General features: G+C 33.4%; 2 protein-coding genes across 4 annotated transcripts; both read right to left on the bottom strand.

Moving 5' to 3' along the window:
* Nucleotides 1-26: 26 nt before the first annotated feature.
* LOC112800764 (protein WALLS ARE THIN 1) lies at nt 27-2056 on the bottom strand. 2 transcript variants are annotated; one of them, XM_025843155.3, is made up of 6 exons: nt 1548-2056; nt 1370-1432; nt 1173-1289; nt 681-1083; nt 388-539; nt 27-276 (listed from the first exon to the last, which is right to left on the bottom strand). In XM_025843155.3, exons 1-6 carry the CDS (start codon nt 1730-1732, stop codon nt 102-104), a joined length of 1095 nt encoding a protein of 364 aa, XP_025698940.1. In that variant the 5' UTR covers nt 1733-2056; the 3' UTR covers nt 27-101. The 2 variants fall into 2 exon arrangements, with proteins under 2 accessions (XP_025698940.1, XP_072092424.1); XM_072236323.1 differs by having other exon boundaries at nt 1370-1427.
* Nucleotides 2057-3829: 1773 nt separating this feature from the next.
* On the bottom strand, nt 3830-7082 carry LOC112800763 (uncharacterized). 2 transcript variants are annotated; one of them, XM_025843152.3, is made up of 3 exons: nt 6528-7082; nt 5102-5321; nt 3830-4320 (listed from the first exon to the last, which is right to left on the bottom strand). In XM_025843152.3, the coding sequence occupies exons 2-3, from the start codon at nt 5222-5224 to the stop codon at nt 3868-3870; spliced, it is 576 nt and encodes a 191-aa protein (XP_025698937.1). In that variant the 5' UTR covers nt 5225-5321; nt 6528-7082; the 3' UTR covers nt 3830-3867. The 2 variants fall into 2 exon arrangements, with proteins under 2 accessions (XP_025698937.1, XP_025698938.1); XM_025843153.2 differs by having other exon boundaries at nt 5102-5353; nt 6528-7042.
* Between the last annotated feature and the right edge of the window lie 18429 nt (nt 7083-25511).

Raw genomic sequence — 25511 nt, 5'->3', positions numbered from 1 at the left:
TATACTATGACTGTAAGAAAGACACATTGTAAAATTTGGTTTCACTAAATGAAACAATTACAGTTTTCCTTGTGGATTTATATTCTTTCCCATGTAAAATTCTAAGTGTTTTGGGTAAGAATCAAAGGTTGGATGATGGAAGCATTGCCACAAATTCCTTCACCATGATTCTTGGACTCCATAGGGGCTATGACCTCTTTGCCATATTTTGTTTCTTCACTTTTTCCCCACACAACAAGGTATAAGCCTGTTATAATCAATAAAGCTCCAATAATCCTACACCACAAAATTGAAAGACAAAATTTTTCAGAGCATAAACCATAGGCAAGGTTTGCCATTTGAAGGAAACAACATGAAATAAAATCTGCTTGGATTATAATAACTGACCCTCCCAAGAAGAATTCTTCCCCTAAAAGAATGGATGCCATCAAGGCTACCATTAATGTCTGTAAAGGTAGATAAATTGAAGCAAACACTGGTCCTCCCTTAGCAATAGCCCATATCTGTATTGCTGCTGCTATCCCTGAACTCACTAGTCCCTAATACAAACAAAACCAATGAAAAAACAGTTAAAGTTAAATTAAGAACTTTGATCATTAGCTAAAAAAAAAAAGAATAGTTGTCTTGAAAATGGTAATGCAAGGGGCATATTGATTGAGTACAAGGTTTGATTTACTAACCGCATACAAGACACTGTAGATTTCACTACTAGAATTGAATTGCCAGGCCTTGTAATCTCTCTCGAAAAACGCTGCGATTGTTGCAAATTGCAGGATACCAAAGAAGCAAGTAAAGGCAGAAACCGAGAGTGGGGAAGAGTACTTTTTGAGAACAGATGCTTGCATTACAATCCAAGCAGACCAACATAAGCAGTGACCAAAGAGACAGATGCAACCCAAGTTCCAGTTCTTTCCTGTGGCATCCCCCAACATAGACAATGATTGTTTATGATTCAATGTTGAATATGGAGCATAGATGGTAGGTCCCTTGTAAAGAGTGATGATTGATGCTCCTCCAACAGAAGCAACTACTCCAAGAACCTTAGCAAAACCATCTAGCCTATTCAAGTGCACACTCTCATATCTGCACTTTACATATTTAGTTGAACAAACATGTTTGTAAGTATTCATCACAGGTTTTCAAGCTTAAGAGGGTTAAGGGTTGTAACTTGCCTTAGTACTGCAGCCATCAGAAAAGTTAAGGCTGGAACTGAGTTTTGCATAGCAGATGCAAACGTGGGCGATGTGTTATCTAGACCCACTAGGTAACATCCTTCTTTTATGGTTATTCTGCCAGAATCAGAAGTTTTTGATCTTAGAATCACACTACTCAAATATGTGTTGCCAATTTATAGATAAAGAGATCTTACCCAACTAGTCCAAGTAAGAAAAATTGCATCATATAATAACCGGTTAGGGGTGGCCTGTCTTTCCTTGTAAAGATTGAAAACAATATAAAGGGAGTAAGATAGTTGACCATTTGAAGAAGAGAAAATACAACAGTAGTTCATATAAGCTATTGAGTATTATGCTAATTAAACTAAATACTTCTCTGAAAAATAAGCAAGAGGAGCCAGAAGAACGAGGGCGGTAATGTTTCTATATACTGGGAAGATTAGCTTGCTTAAACCCATGTTGAGAGCAATTCTCACTATTATATGATGTCCAGCATGACAAAATTGTAGGAAGGTTAAGGCTAAGTGTAGCCTAGCTCTCTCAGGCACCATATTCATTGCTTTCAGATCCTCAAAGAGAAGCAGTGCAGATGCTTGATTTAGGATGAGTAAGTAGTGAGAGTTCAGTGTTATTGATGGTCTTGTGGTTGTGGTAGGTTCATATCTAGAACTGGTTGACCAAGATGAAGGGAAAGGGTGATATTCCTACCTGGGTCACAGTGATTCATCCACCCAATTAAGGAAAAACAAAATATATGTGGACTTCCCAACTTGCTCTTTACCATCTGGAATGAAATCTGTGTTTCCAAATTAAAAAATGTTTATGGATTCATATCTAGTGCTAGCAATCTACTGGCATGTGATTGTCAACTTGTCTTTCTTGTCTTTATCTAGTATTCTAGTCTGTGTCTTATATTAATCAATTGTTTTTTGTTTCTTGTCTCTAATTGAAAGTTGTTGAAATATTCAATATTTGAGTTGATAAGAGGTTTTACTTTTATGGAGTAAAAAGTTACACGAATTTTGTTTTATTGTGTTCTCTTTTTTATTTGTATAAGAAAATCACTTGTTAGAACTATTTGATAGTTGACACAAATTATATTTAAATACCTTTATAATATATATATATATATATATATATATATATATATATATATATATATATATATATATATATGTAGTAGTATTTAAAAAAAAACATATATTAGAAAGCTAGTGTTCTAGTGTTCTAGTGTTCTGGGTGTGGCTACAGCAGCCTACATGGCTTCATTGGCTTGTCCTTCTGCTGATTTGCACATTTGATTCAATCATAAAGACCATCAGTGCTAATCATAAAGACTAAAGAGAGCCAATAATTAGCAAGTAGCAACCATGCTAAATGTATATTAAAAATAAATCAGACAATACATATATTTATATAAAAAAATATAAATGATAGAATTTTATTATTAAAAAAAAATTTCTGTACATTTGTGAGCTAAATAAATAAAGTTTTACACATTTTTTATAGCAACTTTATTAAAAAAAAATTATTAGATGTAAATTATTTATGTGAATATTTTTTATTATGAATATGCTTTTAAAAGAATAAAAATAAAATATATCTTCTATTGTTGTGTTAGACTTAATTCTTATTTCTTTTTTAAGTTTTACAAATAGAATTATTTGATATGACTATATAAAAATCTTTTAGACTAACAATGTACAAAAATTAATATCTTAATTCAAAACCAAGCACATAATTAAGATTTACTAAAATCATCATATAAAAAATTAAATGAATTGGCACCTTTATGTTGCCAATAAAATTTTGAATTAATAACTGCTTGACGTTAATTATTAGATAAACCAATATTTCCATAATTATAAAGCTTTAAACTTTATGAAAGCTAGTTATATGGATTACTATGTGAAATTAATTCCGTAATGTGCAATTATTCATTTTTTTTAAAATTCATTTACATGTCTAACAACCTCACAATTTTATAGAAATAAATTCTCTTAATTTTTTTTTAAATTTTTTATAAGTGTAATCTTTTATTATTTAATATTTTTTTACATTTTTTTTGTCCTATTTAAAGAATGTATAATAAAAAATCACATTTTATAAAAAAGAAAAATTAAGAGAATCTCAATTTTACCAGTAAATTACTGACCTAACATGAATCACATCAATTGAGATAAATTCATATAATTCAAATTCATATTCATAAAACTCAATTTTAAGATAAGTATTTTGATAAGTAACTATAATCTCAATAATTATATATAGACATATTATGAAAGCTTAAAGCACATAAGAAAGTTATTCCCTTATTTGATAAGGGTTTTACTTTTTCAAAATTATATAACATTTATATTTGATAAATAAAATTATAAATAATTTTCAATAAACACAAATAGGAACAGTTATATTTGATAAAATAACTTTTAAAATTTAAAAAAACCGTATAGACATAAATAAAAAAAATTCAAAGATTTATCAATATATAAAATTATATTAGATCTTTTAATAAACACCGACAACTTTAAAAAGCTCCTCTTACATGCTTTCAAAAACACGTGATTTTTCTATTTTTCAAACACAAAAATATTTATACCTCTTCAAAAAACTTTATCAAACCAAGCCTACACCGCTAACTAAAATCTCAATAATTTAGTTGGCAAGTTTTGCTCAAATAGATGTTAATAACTCAATCAAGATAAACCTTGACATCAATCCCATTATCAATAAGTGATTGAACTACAGCTCTGATTTTCCCTTCAAATTTATCCCTATCCCTTGGAGTATAAGAGGCAGTGTAAACATCAGCTTCTCTTGCTCTTTCGGCCAAAATCCTTCCAATTGCTATGCAAGCTGGTATGTCTGAACGAGATTTAAGAACAGCTTTTATGTCCTTGGAGTTGGTACCAGAAACTGCAACCTGTTTGCTTGTCACTCTATGGGTGAGCGAAGCCGACACAAAACGCTTTGAGATGAACACATCAAGAGTAAAAGGCTCCATGTATGCAACAGTTCTTTGTTTGAATGATACATGTTTTTGTGGATTCTTTGATTTCTTCCCTTTCTGGTAAGTGTAAGGTTTGCTGTTGTCATCATCAAGGAAATCCTCAACACCGAAAAAGCTTCTAGGTGCTGTATGAGCCTGGGAAAAAACAAGTGAACTGAAATGAGATTTTTTTTTTTTACTTCATATATTTTCTTAGTTCATAATTTTGAGAACTATATCTTCATCAGAGAGCTATTGATTTCCAATGTCGTCTTTTTGAGTTTTGATTTCAACTTCGAATATGATTAAAACCAAATCATCTGACTGGTATGGTAACTATTCATATATATATATATATATACACACACACACATACTACATATTGTTCACCCTCCCTGATGAAATGCACAATTCTGCAATAAAGAGTGTAAAAGTCACTAGACAAATAGACTTGCATGTAGAATGAATGAACTTGTGAAACAAGTGCTTTACATGAAGTATACAAATGACAGAAATAATCGAGGAAAATGTGGCCTCAATATGGAAACAAACTGAGTTAACCACAATTAATCATGCCCTTGTGAGTTCACACTATCGATAGTATCTCTATTTGCCAAGAATGATGCGAGAACACTATGTGAAATTCCTATTTGATTATACAACTGAGATCTCTCTAACTTCATGATAGGCAATACACCATAGCTTCACTCTCCAAAACTTAGAAAATCTAGAAACTTTTTGTTATTGACACCTTATTTTTGAAAAATTCAAGTTCCACTGTCTCTCAGTGCCGCACTTCCACTCAACTCTGTTTGCCACTTCATGTCACTCAGCCGATTTCTGCTATTCTAAATGAATAAATAATTCAAATTCCAGCAAATATTTTCCCACAGAAAGAAAACAAAAAAGGAGTTATGATAGGCAGAAGAGAGTTTACTTGTGTATTGTGGAAATAGAATGAAGGAACATAACTCCAAGCCAAAATTTTTGTTCCTCCTTCTGAAGCATAACTACTGCTGCTTTTCCAAATTCTTCCGACTGCTTGCTTCAACATATTCATCAGACTTGACTCTTTTTTTTATCTCCTTAAAATCCAGAATGGAGCTACACGTGTCACTATATCCTTCTTCTTGATGCTTTTGTTTGCTTTCCTGTAGCTATAGGAATTGGCCTCATTTGTCAACATGCGCTTTAAATATTCGCATTGAAAAGACACCAAATGTGATGAAATCATAGTTGTTAGAACCAACCCGGTGATCGAACCGGTCAGGCTACTGGGTCTCAGGTTCAACCAATGGATCACTAATTGAACCGATTGAACCGATCTTATTTAAATAAAAATATAAAATAGTCAAAAACTTAAAAATTTTTTTTTTGGTGACTCCAAAAACTTAAAATTAAAATTTGAAATACATGTCTTCACTAACATTTTAACAACAAAGTCTCAAATTTTAAAAATAACTAATACGAAAATAGATATAAAATTAATTAGTACTACTGCAATAATATTTTAATTTGACACAATAAGAATAACAATCATAAAACATAGTTATCAGAACCGAACCGGCGACCAGGTCGCCGGGTCACTAGTTCAACCGGTGGATCACTAATTCACCCGATTGACCCAGTCATAATTTAAAAAAATATAAATAAAATTAAAATTACATATTAAAACTTAAAATGCAAGTCTGAACAAACATAATAATAATAATCAAATATTAATTTTTAGACATAACTAATGATGTAAAAAGAGATAATAAACTAGTTTCTAGTACAAAATACTTTCTCCATTAAAATAAACAAAAGCAAGCAAAAGATAACACAATCGATAAATCAAGTCCAAGTGATCTCAAAAATTAAAATCGACATCTATATCTTTATAGGATAAATTTGGAGCTTGTTCAACATTTTTCTCATTTTGATTTGCATCTATATCTTCCATAAGAAACACTGCATTAACAACAAGGTTCATTAACAAATTCAACTCAACTCAGTTATCCAGCAACAAATTCTACTTACAGCAACAACCACATTTATCATATGTTCAGCATCAAATTCAACTTACAGCTAACAACAAATTCTACTTCTAGAGTTCTAGCAACAAATTCTGCTGTGATAACTATGATAACTTTCAGGCAGCAACAAAAACTTAAACTATGATAACTTTCAGGCAGCAACAAAAAAACAAGAAAATTGAAGCAGAAGGAACAGGGGAAACTCACCAACAAATTCAAGGTTCATGATAATCAGTAACAAATTTCCGCAACACAATCAACACTTTCAGCAACAAATTATTTTGGCAACAAAATCAAAGTGCAGTGATGCAGCAACAAAATTGAAACACAAAGAACAGGGGAACTCACCAAATCGGGTTGCACCAAGGAAGCTGACAGCGAAGGAGAAGCTGATGGCAAGGGAGAAGCTGATGGCAAGGCTCGAAGCAAGAAGACGACAACGAAGACCAGCCCACCGGGATCTGTTGCCTCTGCTACCGGCGACGAAGAGCGCAGGGAAGGGAGAGGTCGAGACCAGGTGCGAGACAGAGACCGTGAGAAGCAAGAAGACGACCACCACCACCCCCCAAGGGACCAGATCCGGTTCCGTCTGCTTCTGCCGCCGGCGAAGAGAGGGCAGGGGCACGGGACCGCGACGACGACCGAGGTGAGAGACTGAGAGAGCGACGAGGTGAGGCCGTGAGAGACTGAGAGTGACGACTGTCGAGGTGAGGGGAGAGACGAGAGAGTTACGAGGTGATGGTGAGGGTGAGGGGGAGAGGCGGAGAGAGCACAGAGACTGGCTGGGTTAGGGGGGTTCCGCTCAGACTCTCAGTCAGGGTTTCATCCAAAGGAAAAGGGGAGGGGTCGTCTGAAACGACACCGTTTCAGGTATTAGAAAAAAAAAACGACCCGGACCGGGTTAAATTAACCGGCCGGGTTACCTGTCTTTATGAAATTCCGTCGGGTCAAACTGGATTCGGCTGGGTCCGTTGAACATTTGGTTTTACGAGCGGTTTGGCTTGACTAAGTGACCGAGTTTTCGGTCAGATCGAGTCGGGTGTGATAACTATGTCACAAAGTATGTACAAGGAGATTGCATACAATAGTATCTTAATTCTAAAAATAATTATGTTTCTAATGGTGTTTCTGACGAAGCCATCTTAAAATTACATAAAAGAAAAAAAATCAATCAACTAAATAACTAATAGCAAAACCAATCAGAATAGTTACAGCAGCAACAATCAACAAAAAACCACTACATATTCATATTCATAATCAACATATACATATTCATAAACCAATTCAAAAATCAACAAAATCTTAGCATATTCATAATCAGTAAAACCACTGCATATTCATATTTATAAACAAATTCATAAACCAATTCAATATTTCAACCACTGTCATATTCTAATCAGCATCATAAATCAATCAATAATAAAATTAACAGCAATAATATCAATGAATCAACTACTTAAAATTAATATAGCATATAAAATATTAGAATAACTGAAAAAAAACTAAAATGGTTACCTGTTGTTGCAGAGACAGAATCGATTCCAGAAAGTGGACGACGTACGACAGCATGCAGAAAGCAACAACCACGGAGGCACGAACGACGAGGGACGACCAACAACAACCACCCACAGAGACGAAGGAGAGGCGGTGAGACGCGAGCAGGAAGCAAACTCGAGCAGATACGTGAGGAGGGAGATAGGCGAGGGAGGCGCGGCGACAACATGAGCAGGAAGCACAGCTCGAGCAGACGCGAAGGCGAGAGATGCGCGAGCAGCCGAGCTCAGATGGAGGAGAGAGGAGCACGTGACGCGGAGGATCCAGTGAGAGCCGCAGCGACGGTGGCGAGCATACAGTGTCGGTGAACCGAGGCGAGCTCCCAGCTCTGCCTGTGTGTCTGTGGTGTGCCGTTAGAGATTAGAGAGTGTGAGAGTGAGCTGGGAGTGGGGTGGGGCTTCAGATTCAGCTAGGTTTTTTTTGTATCAGGTAATATAAAACTTAACATGTATTATGATATTTTTTTTTTGCTATAAATTCAATTTTTGTTTAATATCTATATTCTACTCTTTGAAAAATCTAAGGATGAAAACGCATGATAATAGAGTTGGTCCAAGTAACAGACGTCATAATAACATAATTAGTTGATATTTTATAACAAAATTAATTAAATTAATATACACGGTTTATATATTTCTGATGCCTATTGTTTAACAAAATACAAAATAATTATTATGTTAAAAAATTTATAAAATTATTATCAAAATCAAAGTTTAATTTAAAAATAGTGAGTAATAATTATTTTACATTTTTTTAAGTAAATAATTATACATTGATACGGAATTTAAAATAAAATTAAAATATTTATATTAGAATCCTATTTTTTCAAAGACTTATCTGTAAACAACATTGATAGTTGAATTTGCAGACATTCCTACGTGATTTATAAGTAAAACTTTTAAACATCTCTTACTCTTAACTCTTGAAAGTGTCACATATAGTTGGCTATGTGTAAAAACTGGTTTGGACAAGTACAATCCAACATGAGATAAAGTTTGTCCCTGAGACTTATTAATTGTCATGGCAACGATAATACTATGGGAAACTGTCTTCGTTGGAATCTAACTGGAACGGTTTTTATTTGTTGGTACCATATTCATTCTTGGAATCAAAGCAATATGACCAACATTGTTACCCGTTAAGATTTCACATTCTATGACAGGATTTCTAAGCTTCCTAACTTGTAGCCTTGTACCATTACAAAAACCACTAGATTGGTCAATATTTTTCAGTAACATCACCAAAATACCAACCTTGAGTATTAATTTATGTGAAGGCAAACCAGAGCAATTTATGCTATTCAGTAATTCAGGACCATAAAGATCTAGTTGACTCTCCATATTCCCTTCATCCATACAAATCGAATCCGAACTAAGATATAATTTGTTCCCTCCAGAAATGATAGCCATCAGATGGTTGTTGACATCTTCAACGATGTCAGCGTGGGAGCCAATATAGTTCTTGCTTTGAAAAATCCTTTGAGGACATGTGATCCAAAATATTTGGATAGGAAAAATGAACTAACTCATCAAATACCTGGTCCGAAAAAGGAATAACAATATCTCCTGGAAGACATATCTCAGATTCACCATCCATATTGTCACATATTAGACCATCACAAATTTTCAATAACCACTCACCAAATTGCTTTGTCTCATCTTGATCTGAAGTAGCAGTCATCCCTATAGAGAGTCTCATTTTTTGTTAGTTTGAGCACCTGACAAAACTTCCAAAGTAAGGCAAATTCACGGTTGAATGAACGATATCTTGTCTCAATCCTCGTGAAATGACAGGAAGAATTTGTTTAAAGTCTCCACCTAGTACAACCACTTTTTTCCCAAAGGGCAAATCTTTGTTATATGTTGGAGAAAATCTCATGATATCACCTAAGCATTTATCAAGCACTTCATAGTAGTACCTACTAACCATTGGAACCTTATCCCAAATTATAAGTTTGGCTTTCAACAGCAGCATTGCTTGAGAAAAACCAGGTTTGATGTTACATACAGAATCCTCAATTATATTCAACGGTATTTTGAACCTTGAGTGTGCCGTTCTTCCATTGGAAAGAAGTAAAGATGCAATACCACTTGAAACAATGTGTAACACAATATCATCCTTGAGCGAATCTCAATAAACGTAAGGTTTCAGAGAAATATTTTTCCAGTACCCCCATGACCATACACAAAGAAAAAATTCCTTCATCACAATACATAGGTAATGCAGCCAACAATATCTCAGCGAATCTAGTTTGACTCTCTATAATAATATCTCTATCTTTGCTTAGTTGTTTGACATCGCCAACAATCAATGCAACCACTTCAGATGCAGATGGCAAGTTGTATGTCCTACCATCTATAGTCCTTTTACTAATCAACTTAAACTTTATGTTTGTGTAATTTTTCTATTGATACCTATCTCTTGCATAGCGAAAATTCTTTGCCAAACTATTATATTTGTCTAGCATGTTTTTTAATATTGCCACAATTTTCTTATCCCACTCATTTATAGCTTCATTGGAACTGCACAAAAAAAAAACACAATAAATTTTATGTTATCTTCTCTCACAGATAAAAAATAACTAAAATATTTGACTGGTTGCATGAAAATTATCGATTATCAATCTCATTTTCTGTGTCATAGATATATAGTTGGACAAATGTTGGTCGCAAACTATCTGGAGGAAGTAAGCTACCAATGCTATAATAGTTTTGACTCTCAGGCTTAAAATTTGGAGGAGCAGTCCCATTGTTCACCCCACAGTTAATTTTTCCGGCCATTGATGTAAAACAAAACATTGAATTAAATGCCCTTATATTTTTTAAAAAATGAAGACTTCTTTGATCACCTCCAGTATGAAGCTGAATGAGCTCATCAGGAGGTACAAAAAGTAGAGAAAGCTCGATCTTTCCTTCCATACAACATAATGAAAACTTTGGTTGGGGCGACTATTTGAATTTAGCAAGCCTTTCTTCAGACCACATCCATACTTTACAGTATTGACATTGATAAATAGGATTTTCTATATCCCACACATCTGTCGAATGAACTCTCTTTAGATACTCAGTTGTCATACCGATGCAATTTAGTCTATAATGTACACAATGATGTAAATAAACATATAGATAAAATTTTTACATACCATCTAAAGTTTCTGAAGATGGTATAAAATTATCTTCTATATTCACATCCGACATTGAATCATCATAACCATTCAAATGGTTTCAACAGCAGAAACCACATACATTGAACTCTTTCACCATCTCAGTACAGGTCCGTCCGAATAGAGCTGTAGCCTCCTTATCGAACACAACAAAACTTGTTGTAACACTACCATAAAAAACCAACAAATTTAACTTATACTTGTTTTTTTATTCAAAAACATCAATTAACACTTGGTATGTCACCCTTTAGTTACAATAAAATCATAAAAATTATATTCAACATAATTTAAATGCTCAAATACAATTTTTTTAGGCTTATTAATTTTCTAGATTTTAGTCTAGCAGAGGAGACTTTAGTATAAAATTATTGTAGGTATATGAATTTTTTCTATGCACTCTATCTCATTTTTTCATTTTTTTTTGTGGATAGACGATATTTCTATCAATCAAAGCAGTTTTTGTTTTTAATAAATTGTTCTCTTATTGTCTACTAATTGTTGGTATTAAGCTAGATATTGCTAAATAAATTAAAAAGAGACAATCAATTACATAACTATATTACTTTTTTATGAAAAGATTACACAAATAAGTTCAATTAGAGTCATACCTATCAACCACATTATTCACGTCCTTATTACAGTCATCGCAGAAGTATGTATCCGCATTAGCTTCTACCTTCATGCTGCAAACACAAGATTTATACCACCAACTTAGAACGGGTTCAACATTAAGAACAGTGGCCAGAACAACATAGAATCCAACCTATATAGGAACAGTTTGAAAATAAAAAAAAAACAAACAATGAACCAAACATAAAAAAGTAGGTTTCTATAAGGCACTCACATCCGCAGCCGCATGTAACTCCTTTATTGTCTTCTTCTCAGTGGAATATAAAACTTCATCTTCATTAATATACGCCAGTTTGCCAGAAAGTACAGACAGGTACTGCGAGATCTCTCTATAATACTTGCTACTTATCAATCACAACGTCATAAAAATACAGTCAATATGCACAACCATAAATAATTCACAATATTGGTACAATACCTTTTTCGAAGCATCACAACCTTAGGAACATCTGGATTTATCAAGAGCCTGGCACCATACATAATGTTCTGTAAAATATTAGTACCTATGTACAATAATCATTGCTTAAATAAGTTATACAATTATACAAGACAGAAAAATTATCGAATGGAAAGTAACCAAAAGTGTCTTTAGATTTAAAAAAACAACTATAATCTATTGTGGATTTAATTAATTAGTAAAATTTTTTATTTTAACAATAAGCTATACAAAAAATATTTATTGCAAATATAAAATAATAAAAAGCATTATATAATAACAAAAATATAGCTTAAAATTATATATTGATTAATTAATTGTTGAGTAATTCAACATAGAATTTACAATAAAAAAAAATAAAAAACTAGTGATACAATTTATCCATGTGTATATAATAATATTTTTTATCACTTCAAATTTTAATTTCTAGAACGCCAGCCATTTGCCGGAATTATTATTATTGTTTTCTATAATTTCACTTGTAATTTCACATGATCAAAAGTATTAAAACACAAAATATAATACTTATAATTTTGCTTCCGCGATATGTAGTATCACACTCTAAAATTTAAAAACAAAAAAAAAATCACACTATAAAATTTTAAAACTAAAAATACCTGTTGAATCGCATCCCAATAATTAGTAGAAATAGCTACAATAAGATATAACCATTCGATAGTGGTCAAATCTTCACATACCTAAAAAATTATTTATTCTTGCAAATTGGAAAATAACTACTGGTAGCTGTTGCTCACCCGCTGCCACTAGAGCTTTGATCCGATCCACCATCTCTCCAAAAACAGTAATATTAAGCTTTAAACTGCAAAAAAAAATTAAATTATTTAGAAAATAAAAAATTGCTTATATACACATATTAAGTGTTGAGTAAGGGCATAAAAAAAATGCACCCGTCATTCTTAATATGAATGACCAACATGTCAATAAGTTTGTCATTCTTCACATATCTCCTCTCACCTTCTACACCAGTTATAACTCTAGCAACGTCTAAAATAAATTCAATCAGAAGATTGTGCACAAATCACCCATCTTAGTGATATTTTGTCATGAAAACAAAAGAAAAATCAACTTATGTACTTAGCATAAATTATACTCTTACCAACCAAAAAAGGATGTTGAGAAGAGTATTCCATAAATTTTCTAAAAGGAACTAACTTAATACCATATAACGGTATTGCATCACAAAAAGAGGGTAAGATAGTAGTTATTTTTTGAAAAAATAATCGAAAATGATGTGATGTGCAGTACAATCCACATTTGTTGCTAACTCCAAAGTATGTAAAAACATACACAGCTCCCTTCGATATCAATGATTCGAACACAAATATCAGATCCTTACCTACAGAAGCATACATAGTTGTTCCCTATTTTTTCACAAAACAAAATATTTTATTATTCACCTTCTACACACAATACCAATAAGATCCAACTAAATACACAAACAAAATTTATATAAAATATTTCTTTCAACAAAAATAACTGAATGAATTTAAAATATGATTTAATTCCAAAATATTAAGTATTAAGTATTAACTAACGGATTTATATTCACCCTCAAATAACGGATTTATACACATATAATGGATTCAAATATTTAATACTTTAATGTATACTATCATTATATTTTACACAAAAAATTAATTATATATTAACACAATAATTAAAATATTTAATTTAAAACGACTAATTCTATGGTTTAGTGACTTCCACTTGAGTATAAAATTTTTTAACTTGACTTTTTTTTCACACAACTCATATGAAAAACAGGTTAGAGAAAACTTTTGATTTATTTTTTTTAACCATATGTATTAAAAAGAAAAAATTTGTGATGACAATCATGCATGAGAATTAAGTGTTATGTAGAAAAGGGTTAATATTAACGGCAATCATGCATATGCGTTAGTCATGCTCTTATTATTTTTCTCTCTTTTTTCCCCTTCATATGCATCTTTATTTAATGTGATTGATTTAGTCTAAAATTTTGAATGTTAAATCAGTGGAGACTATATTGGTTGGTTCTCAATAGTTAACACTACCTGGAGATACTTGGTACAAACTTTTCTAACATAAACCTCTCTTGTTAGTTGTCACCTGATAAACCCCGTTTTGACGGTTTATCTTGTATTAATTTTCAGAGCTTTTATCACCTTTTACCCACATTTATTCAATGAAATAGCATGGTTTTGTATATTCTCCTTTAATTGTGCTTAAGAGTGAAAACATGCTTTTTAAGACTTAAAATAGCTAAATCTAATTCTCCTTGATTCTATTAGATGCCTTGATATGTTTGCTAAGTGATTTCAGATTTAGGAGGCAAAGATTGGATCAAGGAAATGAAGAAAGAAAGCATGAAAAGTTGGAGAACTCATGAAGAAATAAAAGAACCGGAAAGCTATCAAGCCGACCTCTTCGCACTTAAACGACCATAACTTGAGCTACAGAGGTCCAAATGATGCGGTTCCAGTTGGGTTAGAAAGCTAACATCTGGGGCTTCGAAACGATATAAGATTTGCCATAGTTGCTACACGTATGGTGGCGCGCACGTGCATAGTACACGCACGCGCCGTTGCTGCCACCTGGTTCACTTAAAGCAAAACATGGCCAGCGATTTTAGAAGCCTTGTGGGCCCAATCCAACTCATTTCTGATGCTATTTAAGCCAAGGATTGAAGAAGGAATGAACATACTTTCATACTTTACATCTTAGTTACCATTAGTCATAGTTTAGTTTTAGAAGTAAGTTCTAGAGAGAGAAGCTCTCACTTCTCTCTAGAATTAGGATTAGGATTAGGATTAGTTCTTAGATCTAGGTTTTAATCTTTGATTTCTTCTACTTCTACCTTTCAATTCTTTGTTGTTACATTCATCTTCTTCCATTCCTTTGTTGTAATTTCCTTTATGTTGTTCTTATGCTTTGTTGTAGATCTACTATTGTTCTTTCCATTTTCTTTCAATTCAATAAGAGGTAATTCATAATAATTGTTCTTCTTTGCTTTTCTATTGTTGATCTCTTGCCTTTGTAGCTAGATCTCTCTTTAATTCTTGCAATTTATGTTGTTTACTTTTATTGCCTTTTATGTGTTTGTTGAAATGTCTCTTTTAGTTTTAGTGTAGATTTTGTTCCTCTTGGCCTAGGTAGAGTAATTAGTGACACTTGAGTTATCTAATTCCTTTGTTGATTGGTGTAATTGGAGAGATTGCTAATTGGTTTGGAGTGCACTAAAGCTAGTCTTTCCTTAGGAGTTGGCTAGGACTTGTGGCTCAAGTCAATTTATCCACTTGACTTTCCTTTATTTAGTAAGGGTTAACTAAGTGGTAGCAATGAACAATTCTCATCACAATTGAGAAGGATAACTAGGATAGAACTTCTAATTTTCATACCTTGCCAAGAGCCTTTTATAGTTGTTAGTTTATTTTCTTGCCATTTATCTTTCATGTTCCTTATCAAAACCCCAAAATAACTCACAACCAATAACAAAGCACTTTATTGTAATTCCTAGGGAGAACGACCCGAGGTTCAATACTTCGGTTTATAAATTTAGGGGTTTGTTTTAGTGACAAACAACTTTTTGTATGAAAGGATTATTGCTTGGTTTAGAAACTATACTTCGACGAGATTTTATTTGAGAAATTCTAAACCGTCAAAAATCCGTTCATCAAAATGGCGCCGTTGCCGGGGAATTGCAATGTTGTTATGTTATTGGTTATTGTATATATGTGAATATTGTGAATAACTTGCTTTTTAGATTGCTTGTTAGTTTTTGCTAGTCTTAGTATTTTGTTTCATTATTTCTTATTAGTTTTTGTTTCTTATTTTCTCTTGCTACCATGAATTCTCATTTTGGCTATGAGTGTGATTGCAACTATGTTGTAGGTGATGAGAACTATAATGAAGATGTGTATCAAGGATGGGACAATCAAAGGTGGGAGGAGCCATATGCATATGATCAATCCTCATGGCAACAACCCCCACCAATGCACTATGAAGAAGAACCATTCTATGATGCATATCAATCAAATGGCTATGGTGAATCTCCTTGTGACTTTCAAGAACCACCACCATATGCCTATGATCCATATCCTCAACATAACTCCCAACCATACTCACAAGCCCCTTCTTACCAACCACCTTCATATGACCCTAACTCATATCCATCCTACCAACAACCATATGAGCCATATGAACCACATATAGAGCCACCACAATTCCAACATCAACATTTTCAAGAGCCACCTCCTCCACATTATTACCAAGATGAACCACCTCCAATATACAAAAATTTTCAACCACAAGATGAATTCTACCTTTCACCACAACCTCACATGAAAGAATACTCATGTCCATCGATCCAAGAGCCATATGATCCCTATCATGATATCCAAGAGGAACAAGAGTCAAGGGATCACCTCAAGGAAGCATTGGATCAATTTCAAGCAACCATGGAGTGTGTTGTGCAACAAGTGGAAAGAGTGGAAAATATTGAACCACCACAACTCTACCAAGAAGAACCACCTTCCTATTATGAACCCTTTCCCCAAAATGAGGAACCCTTCCACCCACCCCAACCTCTAATGGATGAAACCCTTGGTGTTCTTGTTCAAGGGCAAGAAGAGATGAAAAGGGATGTGCAAAATTTCATGGCCGCCTTGGATGCGGTAACAAATCAATTAGCCTCCCAATGCTTGAACACTCAAGGAACTCCCATGGTTACATGTGGAGAATCAAATGAAGCACATAGCATGAAGGAGAGATTGGAAACTCCGGTGGAAAATGAAGGAAGTTGCTTTATATTGGAACAATTGGAGGAAGCTTTAATTGTTGAAGACAAGGAAGAAGTGGTAGAAGACTTAGGAGATGCGGAGCCTCCATGGGAACATAGAGTTGAAGAAAACCCGTCCAAGATGATTGAAATTGATGCTAGGGAGGAAAGTGCACACCTTCCAAGGCACATTCCATATGAAGACTTGGATGGGATAGAGAAAGAATTGAGTTCCCTTGGTGATGAAGATCAAGCATCAAGTCTTAGTGGTGAAGAATCTTTTGAGCATGAAGAACCTTCTCCCGGTGCATTTGAAAATGTTGTGGAGGTAAACTTCTTTCACCCTCCCAATTATAGTTTGATTAAAGGAAAAGGCTTAGATAGTATTAATGAACAAAGGATTGAATTAGAGAAATTTTGTGAAGAGGTGGAAGTCCCTAGAAATAGAAGAACGAGGGTTGGCTATGCTTTGTCAAGATCTTTGAAAGCATCTTTGCCTAGGTTGTCATCTACACCTTCATTTGAGTGGGTGAAATTCATTTCTATTAGTTTCATTATCCCACTTGAATATGGTTTGCTTGAAACGGACGGTCAACTTAGGATGCTTTGTGGGATGAAGCGTAAGCGAAAGATGTTTCGTGGTTGGCGTTGCAAATCAAGGCTCATTATGGTTGATGCATCAAACATGAGATATAAAGGTTGGAGTAGTGCTCAAATAGATGGGTCTAGGAGGATTGTTGGCCACTGTATAGAGAATTCATCTTGTCCACCACCCAGATGGACTAATAATGATGATCAACCTCAAGACAGGTGTGAAAACAAAGTGTGGGATCCCGGATTACAAGAAGAGGACCAACTTTGGGAGCCCCAAGCTTGTGAAAAACTCCATCAAGACTTGGCTCAATCCATGAAGAATCTTGGGGTACAATGGAGAACCAAGCATTGGTGGGAGTTCCAAGATGAGTACAAGCACAAACCACCTTGATGGGGAGCTCCCCATAAGTCCAACTTTAAGGACAATAAACAAAAGTGCTAGGTGGGAGACACCCCATCATGGTAAAATCCTTTCATTTTCTCTTTTGTACATATTGGTAGAACTAGTTTAATTTCATGTTTAGATTAGTTGGTTGAGTTTAATTAGTATTTTAACATGTTAAATAAGGTTTTAGGGTGTTTTGGTAGTAGCTTGGAGGTTTGGAATGCTTGGATTGGTGCAAAAACATAGCAAAAATTTTTGAAAAACAGAACACCATCCACGCGTGCGCGCACATAACGTGTACGCGCACCTGAGCATTTTTCGACCACCCACGCGCACGCGCACTGTACGCGTACGCGAGGATGCAAAATTTCACCTCCAGCCAAAAACCCGAGAGTTAGGCCTGCACAGTGCAAACATTGGGCCTGAGGCACAAGTCTATGCACGCGTGCGCGCACCTGGCGCGTACGCGCACATGATCTTAAATTCGCAATGCACACGCACGCACACTGTGCGCGTGCGCGTCGATTGCACAATCTGCACCCCCGGTACTTTTACCCGAGAGTTGTGCCAGACTTGGGCTGACATTATGCCTCCGGCCTAACTCGATGCACGCGTGCGCGCACCTGGCGCGTAAGCGTCTTTCAACCAATATGCCCATTGACGCATAAACGTGCATGACGCGCACGCATCGGTAAAAAAAAAAGTTTTTTTCCCCTTCCATTTTCTTTTGCTTATCACATTCGTATACTTCTACTCTTCCCATTTTCATTTAGTTTTTGTAGCACGTTTTCGTTTTTTTTAAGTCATTTTAATAATGGTGTTGCATCTTCCTACTCAATTGTTGAGGATTCCTTGCATTATTTTGGTGCTTCTTGACTTGTTTGATATTGTTTGGTGATGAAACTTTTAAATCAATGCTTCATCTTGTATGACTCTTGTGTCCTTGTGCATTGATATGACCTCATATTGTCTTTCATGACCCACTTCTTCTCATTTGAACTTGATGCTCAATACACTCTTCATTCTTTAACTTTACTCTTGCATCGAGCTTCATGATATGCCTTAGCTTACATTGTTTTCTCACTCACATGCTTAGCTAACATGTAGTAGGGAATCATACTCTTAGTTGGCATTAGCCCCCGCCTATGTTCTAATTGCCTTGATATCTTTGTTATAGGCTTAATTTTCTTTCCTTTTCTTTCCTTTTAGGTTGGCCACCAAGGAGGGAGAAAGGAAAAGCTTTTAAATGGGACAACAAACAAGTCATCCGCACAATCTTTTGACGGAGCTCATCAATTGTAGTAACCCGTAACCCCTTGCTCTCCCTTGAGAGCACCGAGGACGGTGCAAACTTTTAAGTGTGGGGAGATCGTCTGACCGTTCGGCGATTTTGGGTGACAAATTTCTAATCTCAACACTTTTGCATTTTATTTTAGGTTTTTAGGATTTTTACTTGCATTTTCTTAATTTTTGCATATGTATACACAATATGCTTATTCAAAATAATGAAATTTTTCAAGGATTTCTATCTATAGGGCACTTCAATTGATTTGAGTGAAAACTTTTCATAGAACTTGCTTGAATCGCATATATATATGTATTGTGGATCATGTTTTGAGCTAAGAACACAAGCTTGTGAGATTTGAGCCTAATGGTGTGGTTACATCTTATAACCACTTATTTTCCATTCTTGTGTGCATTATTCTCTTTCTATGAATGTAATCTTTGATTTGTTTGATTCTTTATGTCCATTATTTTGTGTATTCATGCATTTATATGATTGAGGCCATCATTTCATTAGCTCACTTATCCAAATAGCCAACCTTTTATATTCCTTTGTTAGCCAATTTGAGCCTACGATTAACCCACTTGTTCTTAATTTTAGCACATTACAAGTCTTAAAGCAGAAAACAATAAATGTCCTTAATTTGGATCTTTGATTGGCTTAGACTAGTGTGTGTGAGTACCATTCAAGTGTGGGAATCTTGAGACATTGGGTGAATAAAAGGGTAATTTTGTATTGTTATTGAAAATATTGGGAATTGGGTACATACTCATGTATTGATCAATTGTAAAACATTATGCATTGAGATTCTTGTATATAGAAAAAAATGACAAAAAAAAGAAAAAGAAAAAAAATATAATATGGAAAAAAAATATAGAAAAAGAAAGAAAAAAAAGAAAGAAAAAGAAAAAAAAGAAAGGAATAAAAAGGGGACAAAATGTCCCAAATCAAAGTATAGTCCAATAAAATCAATGCATAGGTGTTGTGAAATTAAAAAGGAATACATGAGTATGTGAAAGAGTGAAAAATGGGTAATTAGGTTGGAATTTAATTGTATAGCATGTCATAGGTTAGGTGGGAAGTTTAAGCTTATCAAAGATTCAAATTTCAAACTCACTTGACCAAATATGCATCCTACCTTGACCCTAGCCCCATTACAACCAAAGAAAAGACCTCATGATACTTGTATGCATGCATGAAATATATGATGATTGTTAGAAGAAGAACAAATCTTGGAAAGCATGATTAGGGGAGAATTGAGAGAATCAACCCTAAACACTTGAGCGAATAGAGTGCAAATACATCCGGTGAGGGTTTGATGCTCAATTACATGTTTCCACCTATGATCATCTCTTCTCATGCAAGTTTGTAAAAATATTTAATAACTCAATTCAATTTTGGATTAGACTTGCTAGTCCTTAGCCCTTGTGCATATATGCTTCTTGGGAACTGATTTATTTTGACCAAGCAATTGCATTCATTTAGATAGTTGCATATAGGTAGATTGCATTTAGTTAGTTTCCATTGAATAAATGCCATACCCTTACTTCATTCTTGGTTTAAGCATGAGGACATGCTTGGTTTAAGTGTGGGGAGGTTGATAAACCCCGTTTTGACGGTTTATCTTGTATTGATTTTCAGAGCTTTTATCACCTTTTACCCACATTTATTCAATGAAATAGCATGGTTTTGTATATTCTCCTTTAATTGTGCTTAAGAGTGAAAACATGCTTTTTAGGACTTAAAATAGCTAAATCTAATTCTCCTTGATTCTATTAGATGCCTTGATATGTTTGCTAAGTGATTTCAGATTTAGGAGGCAAAGATTGGATCAAGGGAATGAAGAAAGAAAGCATGAAAAGTTGGAGAACTCATGAAGAAATGAAAGAACCGGAAAGCTGCAAGCCGACCTCTTCGCACTTAAACGACCATAACTTGAGCTACAGAGGTCCAAATGATGCGGTTCCAGTTGGGTTAGAAAGCTAACATCCGGGGCTTCGAAACGATATAAGATTTGCCATAGTTGCTACACGTATGATGGCGCGCACGCGCATAGTATGCGCACGCGCCGTTGCTGCCACCTGGTTCACTTAAAGCAAAACGTGGCCAGCGATTTTAGAAGCCTTGTGGGCCCAATCCAACTCATTTCTGATGCTATTTAAGCCAAAGATTGAAGAGGGAATGAACATACTTTCATACTTTACATCTTAGTTACCATTAGTCATAGTTTAGTTTTAGAAGTAAGTTCTAGAGAGAGAAGCTCTCACTTCTCTTTAGAATTAGGATTAGGATTAGGATTAGTTCTTAGATCTAGGTTTTAATCTTTGCTTTCTTCTACTTCTACCTTTTAATTCTTTGTTGTTACATTCATCTTCTTCCATTTCTTTGTTGTAATTTCCTTTATGTTGTTCTTATGTTTTGTTGTAGATCTACTATTGTTCTTTCCATTTTCTTTCAATTCAATAAGAGGTAATTCATAATAATTGTTCTTCTTTGCTTTTCTATTGTTGATCTCTTGCCTTTGTAGCTAGATCTCTCTTTAATTCTTGCAATTTATGTTGTTTACTTTTATTGCCTTTTATGTGTTTGTTGAAATGTCTCTTTTAGTTTTAGTGTAGATTTTGTTCCTCTTGGCCTAGGTAGAGTAATTAGTGACACTTGAGTTATCTAATTCCTTTGTTGATTGGTAATTGGAGAGATTGCTAATTGGTTTGGAGTGCACTAAAGCTAGTCTTTCCTTGGGAGTTGGCTAGGACTTGTGGCTCAAGTCAATTCATCCACTTGACTTTCCTTTATTTAGTAAGGATTAACTAAGTGGTAGCAATGAACAATTCTCATCACAATTGAGAAGGATAACTAGGATAGAACTTCTAATTTTCATACCTTGCCAAGAGCCTTTTACTAGGAAGATGGTATAAAATTATCTTCTATATTCACATCCGACATTGAATCATCATAACCATTCAAATGGTTTCAACAGCAGAAACCACATACATTGAACTCTTTCACCATCTCAGTACAGGTCCGTCCGAATAGAGCTGTAGCCTCCTTATCGAACACAACAAAACTTGTTGTAACACTACCATAAAAAACCAACAAATTTAACTTATACTTGTTTTTTTATTCAAAAACATCAATTAACACTTGGTATGTCACCCTTTAGTTACAATAAAATCATAAAAATTATATTCAACATAATTTAAATGCTCAAATACAATTTTTTTAGGCTTATTAATTTTCTAGATTTTAGTCTAGCAGAGGAGACTTTAGTATAAAATTATTGTAGGTATATGAATTTTTTCTATGCACTCTATCTCATTTTTTCATTTTTTTTTGTGGATAGACGATATTTCTATCAATCAAAGCAGTTTTTGTTTTTAATAAATTGTTCTCTTATTGTCTACTAATTGTTGGTATTAAGCTAGATATTGCTAAATAAATTAAAAAGAGACAATCAATTACATAACTATATTACTTTTTTATGAAAAGATTACACAAATAAGTTCAATTAGAGTCATACCTATCAACCACATTATTCACGTCCTTATTACAGTCATCGCAGAAGTATGTATCCGCATTAGCTTCTACCTTCATGCTGCAAACACAAGATTTATACCACCAACTTAGAACGGGTTCAACATTAAGAACAGTGGCCAGAACAACATAGAATCCAACCTATATAGGAACAGTTTGAAAATAAAAAAAAAAAAACAAACAATGAACCAAACATAAAAAAGTAGGTTTCTATAAGGCACTCACATCCGCAGCCGCATGTAACTCCTTTATTGTCTTCTTCTCAGTGGAATATAAAACTTCATCTTCATTAATATACGCCAGTTTGCCAGAAAGTACAGACAGGTACTGCGAGATCTCTCTATAATACTTGCTACTTATCAATCACAACGTCATAAAAATACAGTCAATATGCACAACCATAAATAATTCACAATATTGGTACAATACCTTTTTCGAAGCATCACAACCTTAGGAACATCTGGATTTATCAAGAGCCTGGCACCATACATAATGTTCTGTAAAATATTAGTACCTATGTACAATAATCATTGCTTAAATAAGTTATACAATTATACAAGACAGAAAAATTATCGAATGGAAAGTAACCAAAAGTGTCTTTAGATTTAAAAAAACAACTATAATCTATTGTGGATTTAATTAATTAGTAAAATTTTTTATTTTAACAATAAGCTATACAAAAAATATTTATTGCAAATATAAAATAATAAAAAGCATTATATAATAACAAAAATATAGCTTAAAATTATATATTGATTAATTAATTGTTGAGTAATTCAACATAGAATTTACAATAAAAAAAAATAAAAAACTAGTGATACAATTTATCCATGTGTATATAATAATATTTTTTATCACTTCAAATTTTAATTTCTAGAACGCCAGCCATTTGCCGGAATTATTATTATTGTTTTCTATAATTTCACTTGTAATTTCACATGATCAAAAGTATTAAAACACAAAATATAATACTTATAATTTTGCTTCCGCGATATGTAGTATCACACTCTAAAATTTAAAAACAAAAAAAAATCACACTATAAAATTTTAAAACTAAAAATACCTGTTGAATCGCATCCCAATAATTAGTAGAAATAGCTACAATAAGATATAACCATTCGATAGTGGTCAAATCTTCACATACCTAAAAAATTATTTATTCTTGCAAATTGGAAAATAACTACTGGTAGCTGTTGCTCACCCGCTGCCACTAGAGCTTTGATCCGATCCACCATCTCTCCAAAAACAGTAATATTAAGCTTTAAACTGCAAAAAAAAATTAAATTATTTAGAAAATAAAAAATTGCTTATATACACATATTAAGTGTTGAGTAAGGGCATAAAAAAAATGCACCCGTCATTCTTAATATGAATGACCAACATGTCAATAAGTTTGTCATTCTTCACATATCTCCTCTCACCTTCTACACCAGTTATAACTCTAGCAACGTCTAAAATAAATTCAATCAGAAGATTGTGCACAAATCACCCATCTTAGTGATATTTTGTCATGAAAACAAAAGAAAAATCAACTTATGTACTTAGCATAAATTATACTCTTACCAACCAAAAAAGGATGTTGAGAAGAGTATTCCATAAATTTTCTAAAAGGAACTAACTTAATACCATATAACGGTATTGCATCACAAAAAGAGGGTAAGATAGTAGTTATTTTTTGAAAAAATAATCAAAAATGATGTGATGTGCAGTACAATCCACATTTGTTGCTAACTCCAAAGTATGTAAAAACATACACAGCTCCCTTCGATATCAATGATTCGAACACAAATATCAGATCCTTACCTACAGAAGCATACATAGTTGTTCCCTATTTTTTCACAAAACAAAATATTTTATTATTCACCTTCTACACACAATACCAATAAGATCCAACTAAATACACAAACAAAATTTATATAAAATATTTCTTTCAACAAAAATAACTGAATGAATTTAAAATATGATTTAATTCCAAAATATTAAATATTAAGTATTAACTAACGGATTTATATTCACCCTCAAATAACGGATTTATACACATATAATGGATTCAAATATTTAATACTTTAATGTATACTATCATTATATTTTACACAAAAAATTAATTATATATTAACACAATAATTAAAATATTTAATTTAAAACGACTAATTCTATGGTTTAGTGACTTCCACTTGAGTATAAAATTTTTTAACTTGACTTTTTTTTCACACAACTCATATGAAAAACAGGTTAGAGAAAACTTTTGATTTATTTTTTTTAACCATATGTATTAAAAAGAAAAAATTTGTGATGACAATCATGCATGAGAATTAAGTGTTATGTAGAAAAGGGTTAATATTAACGGCAATCATGCATATGCGTTAGTCATGCTCTTATTATTTTTCTCTCTTTTTTCCCCTTCATATGCATCTTTATTTAATGTGATTGATTTAGTCTAAAATTTTGAATGTTAAATCAGTGGAGACTATATTGGTTGGTTCTCAATAGTTAACACTACCTGGAGATACTTGGTACAAACTTTTCTAACATAAACCTCTCTTGTTAGTTGTCACCTGATAAACCCCGTTTTGACGGTTTATCTTGTATTAATTTTCAGAGCTTTTATCACCTTTTACCCACATTTATTCAATGAAATAGCATGGTTTTGTATATTCTCCTTTAATTGTGCTTAAGAGTGAAAACATGCTTTTTAAGACTTAAAATAGCTAAATCTAATTCTCCTTGATTCTATTAGATGCCTTGATATGTTTGCTAAGTGATTTCAGATTTAGGAGGCAAAGATTGGATCAAGGAAATGAAGAAAGAAAGCATGAAAAGTTGGAGAACTCATGAAGAAATGAAAGAACCGGAAAGCTATCAAGCCGACCTCTTCGCACTTAAACGACCATAACTTGAGCTACAGAGGTCCAAATGATGCGGTTCCAGTTGGGTTAGAAAGCTAACATCCGGGGCTTCGAAACGATATAAGATT

This window comes from Arachis hypogaea, chromosome 5, assembly GCF_003086295.3.
Source record: "Arachis hypogaea cultivar Tifrunner chromosome 5, arahy.Tifrunner.gnm2.J5K5, whole genome shotgun sequence".
Taxonomy (NCBI): domain Eukaryota; kingdom Viridiplantae; phylum Streptophyta; class Magnoliopsida; order Fabales; family Fabaceae; genus Arachis; species Arachis hypogaea.
The sequence above is the reverse complement of the archived record's forward strand: the minus strand, read 5'-3'. Positions and strand labels throughout refer to the sequence as shown.